At 37.7% G+C, this 12,135-nt stretch overlaps 1 protein-coding gene across 10 annotated transcripts in view; it reads left to right on the plus strand.

Annotated features, from left to right (window-relative positions):
- MEF2C (myocyte enhancer factor 2C) overlaps positions 1 to 12,135 on the plus strand; it is a 190,772-nt gene that overhangs the window by 160,040 nt on the left and 18,597 nt on the right. For all 10 annotated transcript variants that reach the window (XM_083355897.1, XM_083355905.1, XM_083355898.1 and 7 more), the window contains one exon: positions 10,811 to 10,983. In XM_083355897.1, coding sequence (XP_083212023.1) covers positions 10,811 to 10,983 — 173 coding nt within the window. The remainder of the gene's footprint in view (positions 1 to 10,810; positions 10,984 to 12,135) is intronic.

Raw genomic sequence — 12,135 nt, forward strand, 5'->3', positions numbered from 1 at the left:
GAATTGTTATGGTGTCCATGGAGCAGGTCAGATATCAATTAATCAGCTTACACAATTGGCTTGCTGTATTCACCATAGCATAGGCTGCTTTCACTGGTAACCAGCAGCAGATTCTGCTGTCAATGAAAGTATGAGAAATTTTAAAAGCAATTACAAAATCTCAGGATGACATAATTTATTTTCCATACATTTCTCATTATATTGTGGTCTCTATAACCTTTGGGACTTTAAAAATAAATTAGAATTCAATATCTGCACTGTAGTAGTCTAAAATAGCTTGTATGTTTAGAAATTAGGTTCCTGGCAGCAATTGGTTCAGTTGTCTGCTTGTCACAGAGAGGCTGTCTACCATTAGTTTAATTATTCCATTTCTGAAAGTTTTTTTGTTTTGTTTTGGGTTTTTTTTGCCATGAAAAGAATGTTCCAAATCCAGAGAGGTTAGGAAGACTTGGGAAAAAGACATGGGAAAATAAAACAAAGACTGGTAGAGAAGACCACGAGGGTGCAGAAAAGCCAGAACATGGGAAAGTATGTTTCTTTCTGAATTACAGAACAGAGAAGTTTACATATTTCTATAAAATAACTATCTGGATCTTTTGTCCAGTGTGGAATATCAATGTATCCTAACTTTATTATCCTAACTTCATAATGCAACAACATAAGGGGAACTTTACATCTAGTCCAACAATGATTCTACCATGACAGGCTAGATGCCAGTAAATCATGAGCACATTATGAGCACATGTGGCTGCTGCTAATACTCTCTATCTCTCTGCATGCATGCCTACTTTATCTTTTATGAACTGGTCTCCTTTGAAGCCACCTCCGTTGTGGTCTGCTCTATTGTATGGCTGCTATGAAGGATTACTTTATCTGTCAGTCATATCTCATCATTCAGCTTCTTCTGATGCCTATATATCCCATTAACCTCAAAACATTGAAAGTATTTAAGATACACTATTAGGCAACCAGTGTTTGTTCCAGCTGACCAGAAGAAAATTGCAAAGATCACTCCTTCAATGCCCCATTCCCTAACATAAGACAAATAATTTAAACAGCTAAAATCTCTCTCCATGTTTTATGTATATGTTATGAGTGTATTTTTATCTTTTACAAAATGTTGGCCAGGCAGCTTTCCTTTTTTAACGTTAATTTTTTTTAAAAAAAATCCCACTGAGAATTGTGATAGTAGCATGATTTTCTTAGCAGCTGCAAACTGGTTATTATACATTGCAGTATGAAGCTTCTGTGTGGGAGGAGGTTAGAATAATGGCTCTGTTGGTCCAGAGGCTGAAAAACAAGGTGAGGGAAGAGTTGAGTCTGCACACTGCTTAAATAAGCAGCTAAATCAAGCTGGCTGCTTCTTACAGAGATAGTGAAACTGACTAGAAGAATTGAATAGGTTTCCATTAAGTGACCCACAAGATCTAAGTACTACAACTGAAGATCGGTGAAGCTAGAATTTCTGCAAAGTTCCAGCATTACCAATTGCAAAACAGAAGTTTTAGTATTTGAACTGTACCACAACCAGTTTGGAAATAAGTTGACAATTCAGTTGAAAAAGACAGTGTGGAAACTCAGTGGTGTAGTGCAAGTGCCCGTGTAGAGGGTCTAGTGGAAAAAAAGTAAGTTTAACTTCATAATTTTATACTGCTCATTTCCGTCCTTTGCCAAACCAGTACTGTAATGTCCCTTTTTATTCCAGTCAGCTTTTTTTCACATTTCACTAACACTAATTAATCTTATTCATCGGCACAGAAGTTATGGGGATGCTGCAGTGGTCGTAAGTGTGAAAAACAGTCAGAAGTCACTTTTTTCAGTGCTGTTGCAACTTCGAACAATCACTAAATGAATTGTTGTACATTGACGACTACCTGTTTGATTGGCTTACACTTAACAGAAAAGCTTAACCATGCAATAAAGCTGCATCCCTTACAGTAAAATACCAGCATTTAATCCTTAACCTTGCTACTCAAGATGCTTAAAATCGTTGCCATTAAACAAAAACCAAAACTGAATATCAGAATCTAATTTTAAGTACCTTGTTTAATTAGTTAAAATGTAATTATTGAGGGAAATGGTTAAAAGGACATGAGGAGCCCAGAATAAGCAAGATAATAGGATAGATATGGTAAAAAATAATTTGCTGTGGAACCAATAAATCAATACAATTTGTGCTTGAGATATAGGAAATAACAGGTTTTCTTGCACCACAGCAATATATTCCTCCAGTTCAGATACCATTAAAAACTATCAAATATAAATTTCATAATCTATGTGAAGGGATTACAGAGCTAATATTGACTTCATGCAACATACATTCTAAAAATAAAAAACCTAAAAAATGACAGAATCCTAATTGTGCAATTAAAGTATGACTATATTTGCTTTTGAATGCTTCTAATATTAGCAGTCTCTACAAAGTCCTGTTCTGCTCTGTTACCAAATAAGCTGATGTTTTCACACCAGCATTTCCCTGTCTGTTGTATAGATGGGTTAATGACATGGATAAATAAAGAGTAGGTCCAGTATAATTCACATAGCCTAGATCCACTGAATGATTATATCTAATACTTAAAAGTATATCTAATACTTAAAAGTAATATCAGATATGCTCCTTGTTCCTTCATACGTATTTGGAAATCAGATAAGGGCTGTGGTAGCTTAGTGGTTAGGATGCAGTATTGCAGGCTAATTCTGCTGACTGCCGCCTGCCAGCAGTTCAGCAGTTCTATTCTCTCCAGCTCAAGGTTAACTCAGCCTTCCATCCTTCTGAGGCTAGTAAAATGAGGAGCCAGATTGATGGGGGCAATATGCTGACTCTGTAAATTGCTTAGAGAAGGCTGTAATGCACTGTGAATCAGTTCAAAAGTCTAAGTGCTATGGCTATTTGGGCAATGTTCCTGTATATTGAAATGATCCTACTCACAAGGATTGGCACTCAGTAATTTTCATTTACTGAACGCTAATCCTTATAAAACCAGAACAGTGTCACTCTTTTCATTGGGAAAGAAAACCACCAAAATGTGGTGAAATGAATTGAATATAGAATGCCACATCAAAGTAGGAGCAGAACATGTGGAGAGGTGGGTGGACTCAATCCAGGTTAGCTGACATGACTACGTGCCTGCCCATTTACATTTTGGTAAATCTTCAGCCACATTTTTTAACAATATTCTGTTCATCATTTCCACAAGCCAGAAAAGTAACATCAGAGAGCCAATGCGTGCATCTCTAAAACCATGACAAATTCATGATGCCCAATCTCAGCTAGCATCTGTTTCCAAGGGCAAATTTACCATATGTATGTTACAGATGAGGTTAATTGAGGATGATTATGCTTTAGCTATGCAATTTAAATGCCTTTGGGTGGTGTAGTGAGAATCCTACTTATAGCTGATAAATTGCCCAGTCTATAATTTTTTTTCCAAAGTTCTGTTTAGCTGTTGTTCCATGATTGAAGATGTCCCAACATCAAAACTCACAGAAGACTAGCAGGACAATAATAACCGCACTGAATAAAAAATACCAAAAGTCTGTGTAAATAGAAGAGATGTAAGGTAATTTTTTTCTAGAAAAATGGATCTAACCCATTCCCAATCCTCTTCTCATAAAGGACTATTGTTTGTAGAAAACTACAAACAGCAAATAGATAAATATATCCTTTAGCATTGCTCAATAATGCAAAGGTTGTGATTGAATGCAAGTCCCACAAAATTATTTTTACTCCATCAATATATCTTTTATGCCATAGCTGACTTAGTCTGAGTCCCAGAAACTCAGCATTGAAAGGCCATTAGTGCAATAATGTGGGGATCAGAAATGACTTTTTAAAGATTTTTTCATTTTCTGGAAGAGTATGCTTCCACTCGGGCCTTCCTCTGCAGTTTCCACTCAGCCAAGTTAATGTACTGCAATAGACGTAAAGATGTAATATATAGTGGAAAGCTTCAGTTAGTTTAGCAGCGAGTTGCATTAAAGATGAAGAAATTGTATGGTTTTCTGGATTACCCTAGGTTCTAGTTGCTGTTTTCCTTTGTAATTCAAAACATTGTTCTATTTTATTCTAGGGTTTTTTTGTTTTTAAATAAAAGAACCCTGCGGCAAAAACAATAAGCATCTAATGTTTGATACCAGTTGTTCTCCCAGGAATTCACAATGATATGCATGCAGTTGCCTTTTATGCTTCTGGTTGGTTTGATATGATGGCTTACTTTTTCCGTTCATTATTGTGTTAAACCTAGAAGTGTTGTAGGTTAAATTAAAATACAGAACAAAACAGCACTATCCAAATAGAAAAAATAGTTCTCTAGAGCTTTGGGGAATCCCAAGATTTGCAAAGCAGTCTTGAAGGGGAAAAAATTACCTAAAGTTTTTTTTTAACTGCAAATAGCCCATTGTTTTGGAATGATGACTTAATATGGATAGAGAGGGAGCTGGAATAGGGGAAAGGGACAAGTTAGATTCTCCAGAATCCTGAACATAGATGTACCATGTGGCAACATTTTAATGTAGACCATCCTTGTATGGCTGGTTGGAGGTCATTTAGTCCAAGCTCCTGCCAATGCAGGAATTCTCATATCATCCACAACAAATGTGCAATCATTTCTTGAAAACCTCCTGTGATGGCGCACCTATGAACCATGTACAGACTGTTCCACTGCTAAATAGCTGTCACAATCAGGAAGTTTCTGCTTATGTAAAGTATGGATCTCTGGGTTAAACTTCTATCCATTGGTTCTTATGGTACCCTCAACTGCTGTAGAGAATAAATCCAGATCTTCTTCGGGTGACATCCATTCCTATGAGGAAGAATGCTATCATATCTGTCCATGGCCTTTTCTTTTTAAGGCTAAACATGCCATATACCTTTAAATACTCTTTGAAATATTTAAACTTAAGAGCTCTTTTCCATAAAAATGGAGAGTCTTTTGGTGTCTGTGTGTGTGTGTGTGCGTGTGCGCGTGCACACACACACACATGCTCATGCATGTGTGTATTTTATATAAATTTAGCCCATACCTTCTTTTTTGTACATTATTACTTAGGCTTCCAACCTCAGAGCTTCATGTCTCTTGCTCAAGAAGCTCAGTAAATAGGTCAGATTGGGCTTTTCTGGAGGACTATGTACTGGTCCCTTACTTAACACAAACTCCTTCTAAAAGCTCTTCATCTGTTCTCCAAATAAGATAGGCAGAAGCATTCATTGGGGAGGGGGGAAGCGTTACACTGCATTCCATTTCATTTCTCCTTATCAGTGTTATTAGTTTCTACAAAGAACACCTAGGACATTGGATGCAAAAGTGGCTACTTGCTCCAATACAACACTTGGCAAGAAATAGACTTGTTTCTTGTTTTTAAACATCATTTACTCAATAAAATCAATAAAACAAAAAGTAAGTTCTTGTAATGGTCTGGGGAAAGAAATTCCAAGTGATCCCTGGTGTTTTTAGAGCCTCTTGGCTGAGAGGTTTATGTCCCTCTCAAACTTTTACTTCTCCATTAGCAGCAGACTTGTTATTATACACTGCAAGTGATATCCATAACGTTGAATGTATTCCATTTCAACAAATATAAGGCTTTTAATCAAATAAAATATAATGCAAACTAGTTCCCCGTTTCATCTGTTCTTTATTTTCTCCTAATTTATAATCAGGAAATCTATCCGTACATGGCATATAATTTCCCCTCTTTCTAGTGGCTTGTGGGACATAGCATTGTGCACACAGTTGCATTTAAATTGATAACTGTCCAGGCAAAGTGTAATTTTAAAGGACAGGCTAAAGAAAGGTTTAATCTCTATATTAAAAGGGCTGAGTCAATTTTTGTTGCTGCCGGGTTTTCCTCTGCCTCCGAACTTAACAGAGACTTTCAGGACATTTAACTTTAAGGTGCCTGAGTTGAGGCCAGAGCCTTTAACAGAGGATGCGGTTTAAACATCCAGATTAAATGCAGACTCCCCTCTGCTACAGGCCACATGCATGTATTCATCATGGATTTTCAAATGATGGGTTTATATATCATTGGTTTTGAGTCTACAGTCTTACATTCCAGGATCCGTCCTCTGCCAAAAGCGTAACGATTTGGTGGCTGGAAGGAGAAACAGTCATTATATGGCTCCAAATTGCCAGCTGGCATAATGTGCCAAGAACAGCAGAAATCCACTGGTAAAGAGAAGATTGCAATCGCTCTTTAAAATAATTTGATGCTCTAAAAATATAAATTCAGGAAATGTCATCACGTTTCAAAATATTTTACGATCATGGGTAAATACATAAAAAATTATATGACTGGTATCTGTAAGGGGCACAGTCTAAAAATGATGGGAAGGCATTATCAGTGTTAAGTTGTATTTTACAAACTGCTTTAATTTAATATATTGGCGGGTTTTAATGGAAAACAAGTATCTCCCCATCATACCCTTTCTTTTTCTTAAAAAGAAACACATAGAAGTCAGACTGCTAGATTATACAGACAAGTATTTTAATACAAGATAAATTGTATATTTGCAAGCATAAAAAGGAATCCTGTTCTGAACAATGTACTGAACAATTGATTGTCATTTTTTGAACTTATTGACTGGATTTATATCCTACTTTCCTCACCAGCATATTATATGATATAACCAAACAGTTTTTAATTTCCTTTAGCAAACAAGCAATCCACTGCAAATGTTAATGGACATGTTACTTTATGTACAATATATGTTATATAAGGGTAGAATCTCTGGGAGCCCTGGGCTTCCTTTATCTTTAAGAATTTCCTAAATATTCTTGTTGCAACTCTAAAAGCATTAACAATTGTGTCATCTTACCGTAATTATTTTTACAATATTCAGACGTAAGTCTAATTATGATGAATTGAGTTGCTTCCTATTGCAGCGTAAGGAAATTAAATAGCTGATTATTAGAAAGTTAAAAACGAATCAATGCTATTGTGTTTCGCATTATATTTATTTAAAGGCTTTGTGTATACACTGAGTCTGTGAGCAAGTGAAAGAAATTTTATTTCCTCCTAAGTTTCATGCTATGGTGCCACTTTTTATCTACATTTTATTTTGGTATTGCATGCTTAAACCACGTCACTAAAGGTTAACTATTCCAGTGGCCTTAAAAATGAGATCTTAAATCTAAGAGTTCCAGCCACTTATTGTGATGCTAGTATAGCAGGTGCCCATTTTGGTTACTGACGCTGCAGAAGAATGAAACTCTCTCAGATAAGAGAGTTGAAAAACCACTGCCCTTGTGAATAAGTTCAGTAGCTCCTCTGTTTCCTCTTCCTCTTCCTCTCCTCCTCCTCCTCCTCCTCCTCCTCCTCCTCCTCCTGGTGCTGAGAAAGGCTGCTAATTGCAGTGCTGTGCCAGCATTATCATTGTGATTATTGCAGTTTCAAACGGGAAACAGCTCTGCTTCTGAAAGCACCAAATTAGCACAATGTGAAGATGCCTGTATGTCAGGATGTAAAGCTACAAGTGCAGAGATGACATGAAGGGGTGTGTTCAAAATCAGAACCAACTCCTGCTGAACTCAGCATTCAGGATTAGGCTCTGAAAGGGGAGGAAGGGATTGAGGATGAAGCATTTCAGAGGCTTCTGAGTCCTCCTCCGGTTTGTTTGCTCCTTCTTCTTTCTTTTCTGGAAATTATAGCCTTGCTGCACTTTCTTTTGTTTCAAAACAAAAAAGCCTAAAGTGGGGGAATAAAGTGAGTCAAGCTAAGCAGAATTCTATTGCATTTGTCCATAAAACAGCCCCTTTTATCATGGTTTGCTTTGTTCTTTCTTTTTCTATTTCCCTCCCCCCCCACCTCCCCAGCAATATCATCTGACGTTGGTTTCTTTCTTCTGTGTAACAAGCATTTGGTAATATCCAGTTAAATATTCAATATTGTACAACCAGCATGCAGAATCCAATCAACCCCTCGCCTCGGGTAGCTCAGATTTTTCTCCAGGTCACCAGATTTTCTGTTGGGAGCCTAAAATATTAAAAGAGCAATGTCAAGGAGTTTTATTGTTTATGTTATCATCCCATTCTTTTTTGAGTGTACCACTCCTTACTCATCTGCCCAGCAGACATGTGGTACAGGTTAGATTCAGAGAGTGAACTTCGCAGCTGAGTGGTGATTTGGACTGAGATGTCTTGCTTTTCCTGCACATCCTTCATTCACACAGAGAGACACATCATTCACTTTTTCTGTTGAGTATGGAAAGATACAAGAACAGTAGATCTTTTTTTAGATAGTATACTGTATGAAGAGTAAACTGTGCCTCAGTATAAAGAAAAATAAATGGGGTTGGCTTAACTCAAAACATTACTTGATTTAAAAAAAAAAATCAGGCTTTTTTTATAAAAAGCACATACAATCCTAGCTCCTTTTCCAAATCTTTACATCTATGTAGCCAAAGTTGCACCATCTAAGCCAGGGGTGTCAAACTCAATTTCATTGAGGGCCGCATCAGCATTGCGGTTGCCCTCAGGGGGACAGGTGGGTGTGGCCTGGGTGGGCATGGCCTAATGGGTGGGTGTGGCTAAAGTGCATATGGCCTACTGGGTGGGCATGGCCAGTTCTATATCGTTCGCATCAAGGGTGCCTATGGGGGCCTGGGCAGGAGTGGGACAGATCTGAGGGTCTCTGGCAGGAGGAGGGTCTCTGGGCCAGGGCCAAGGCAGTGGGGGCCGTTCCCTCACTGTTTCCAGGATGGCTTCGTGGGCCGCATGAAACCACTTCACGGGCCGGCTCTAGCCCCCGGGCCTTGTGTTTGACATGTCTGATCTAAGCATTAGGGGTAGATAGTGATGGATGTAAGGAAAATCCAAGATTTGGAAGTATACAAAAGTTTCTGGGTGTACAGAAACCAAGACAACCCAGTTAGGTTGAATACGGAACATGGACCAAAGATTTTTATTATTATTATTATTTTAATCCCATTTATATCCCGCCCTTCTCCGAAGACTCAGGGCGGCTTACAATTTAAGCACAAACCAATGTGCTTAGCAATAGCCTTCATTCTATGTATATGCCTGCTTATTAGGGCCCCCCCAAGCGGCATTATTACAAAGTCAGCTTATTGCCCCCAACAATCTGGGTCCTCATTTTACCTACCTCGGAAGGATGGAAGGCTGAGTCAACCTTGAGCCTGGTGGGACTCGAACCTGCACTAATTGCAGGCAGCTGGTGTTACTTAAGGAGGCATTAGCCCACTGCTCCACCAAGGCTCCTTATTGGGGGAGAATAGTAAACTGGAGGCAGGAGAAATGGATTGGAATCCATTTGAAAGTTGAATCAGTTAGAGCACTATTTTGTTGTTTTTATTGTGAAATGTAGTGTGAAATTTATAAAAAGTTTTATATTTTAATTGTAATTGCTTTTGTTCTTCTTTGGGTGCTTCCCATGAAGCAGGAATAGGCAACGAGACTCTAGAAAGGTGTGCAATCCTTAGATCTTTTCTTTTGTTTCCAGATTCCCTTTCACCACAATGACCGAAAATTGGAGGACCGAAAGCTTTAATTTAAAGCCTAAAATAGGCGTACAGGTAGTCCTCAACCTATGACAATTGAGCCCAAAATATCTGTTGATAAGCAAGACAATTTAGTGAGTGTGCCCCATTCTATGAACTTTCTTGCTACAGTTGTTAACTGAATCACTACAGTTGTTAAGTGAATCTGACTTCCCCATTGACTTTGCTTGTCAGAAGTTCGCAAAAGGTGATCCCATGGTCCCAGGGGACTATCATAGATCCATGCCAGTTGCCAAGCATCAAAAGTTTGTTCACATGACTATGCAACAGTCGTAAATTTGAAAAATGGACATAAATCACCTTTTTCAGTACCATTGTAATTTCGAACAGTCACTAAATGAATGTTTGTAAGTTAAGGACTACCTGTAATCTAGGTCTGAAACTCTCACTATATTCCTCACAACTCAGCAAAACCAGAATGTTTTCTAACGTGCCCATGTGCATGATACAATTGTACTCAGTCTGCATATCATATCACCCATTTCAGAGCTCGCCATGCAAAATAGAGTAAAGTGTGTGTGTGGCTCCAACCCATCAAAAGGTAGCCCACTCCTCTTGTACGGCTTAGTCAGAAGATTATCAAAATACAAATTTGAAAATGAATAATCATCCAGACCCATTGTTCTACATGTTACCTAGTCTACAGTTTCATAGAGGAATAGCATGATCCAAACAATCTAAATAATTGTTGTCTCCTGCTACTACTCAGCTGGGAAACATTCTTTAGGATGCGTCCCTATGCATACCACATGAAATGAAATGAAATGAAATGAAATGAAATGAAATGAAATGAAATGAAATGAAATGAAATGAAATGAAATGCTGTTTATTCAGATAATGACCAGCAAAATTTGAAAAAATACAAAGAGATAAAATACTAGCATAACAAAGATAAAATAGCAAATAAAAATTAACATACACTACTGAAATGATATGTTAGTTTAAGTTTAAAATATTGCAATACATGTCACCCTAGGATGATGAAAAGAGGTTATTGAAGTAACTAACAAGATCAACTATCTTCTATTTTGCTACCCTTATTATTATTATTTTTTAAAAGATTCCATCCCATTGATTCATCACACACCACCTTCCTTTTCTAGGCACCTTCCATATGTGTTGAGTTTGTAACTTCCCAAAATCTCAGCCAGCTTGGGAAATGCTAGTGTGGTACTCTTATGTTAAGGTTATTGAAAAGAAGAACAATATTTCCTGAGCGTATTTCGGGTTAATCTACACACCTAGGAATCCATTGTTAAACCTGCATTTGTTTGTCTTTCTTTGCAAAATGAACAGGGAATGGGTATGGCAACCCTCGGAACTCCCCAGGTCTGCTGGTCTCACCTGGCAACTTGAACAAGAATATGCAAGCAAAGTCTCCTCCACCCATGAATTTGGGATTGAATAATCGTAAACCAGATCTCCGAGTGCTGATCCCACCGGGAAGCAAGAACACAATGCCATCTGTGGTAACACCCTTTTCTTCCTTTCCTTTTAAAGTTACATAGGTTCCAGTAGGCTTTAGATTAACCTAATGGCAGGAAATTATTTGCTCAAGAACATTATTCAAGGCTCTCACTCTTAAACTGAAAGAGTTTCCAGCCAGATTTAGTTCAAAGATGAATAGTTTGATGTATTAGGTCTGCACTGGTGAAAAAACAAATTGGTTTGTTAATCAATTTAATGAGCTCTCTAAAAATTTACCAAACAGCTTTTGCTAATTGTCACTCTCCAGACATAAGTTGACATTGCAGTTCCCAGAATTTCCAGCCAACATGCCAAAGGCTGAGAATTCTGCGATTTGCAATCCAAGTATAGTTTGACAGTATGTGTTGAGGGTGGCAGGGGATTATTAAATTATTAAAGTTTGCAGGATGTTTTGGCAAGATTCTTAATAATGCACTATAGGAATGGAAAGCAATTCTCCAGTAGATTTACTGGGATGAGATTTTGAAATATTGCTCCAGATAAATTCATGGTAGAATGAATACTAGCTACAATCTGAGTCTTACCCAGATTCATCCTTCCCTCAACCAAAAATTCCTCCTAAGGCCTAATATTATACTTATTTCTTTAAAAAGTCAAGTAGGTTACTCAAAAACAGCAATGCCATGATTTTAAAAGAAAAAGCTTTTAACAGAGTTTATTTTAATCCATTTGGCAGATAGGGACTGGCTTCCACAAAATAACTGATTGTATATAAATTATTATTTGTCTTTATTACCGTTTTTAATAAACCTGCAAATTATGTAGGTGTACTTTTTCCATAGTAACAGTTCAAGGATACAAGATTCACACCTTCAATATTTAAGCAAAAAATGAGAAAGAGCTGCCCCTAATGCACTAAATGGATGTTGTAGCATTAGTTGGTTCAGACACAGTTCAGAAGAAAAGCCGAGGCAAAGTACATTTTCTTGCATGCTCAGAAGGATTGCAGCAAACCCTGGTGTTTCACTGTACCTTCCATAGAAGTAGCAAGAGAGGATTCACACTTCCTTCTATTTCTAGAACTCTTCAGAAGAGGAAGTGCTTAGCTTCTCTGTGCAGTCTGGTTCTTTGCAAGAAAAATCTATACATCTGCATGTGCTTTCACAGTATTTCACTGTTTCTGTGCTGTGACT

This window comes from Vipera ursinii, assembly GCF_947247035.1.
Source record: "Vipera ursinii genome assembly, chromosome: 2".
Taxonomy (NCBI): domain Eukaryota; kingdom Metazoa; phylum Chordata; class Lepidosauria; order Squamata; family Viperidae; genus Vipera; species Vipera ursinii.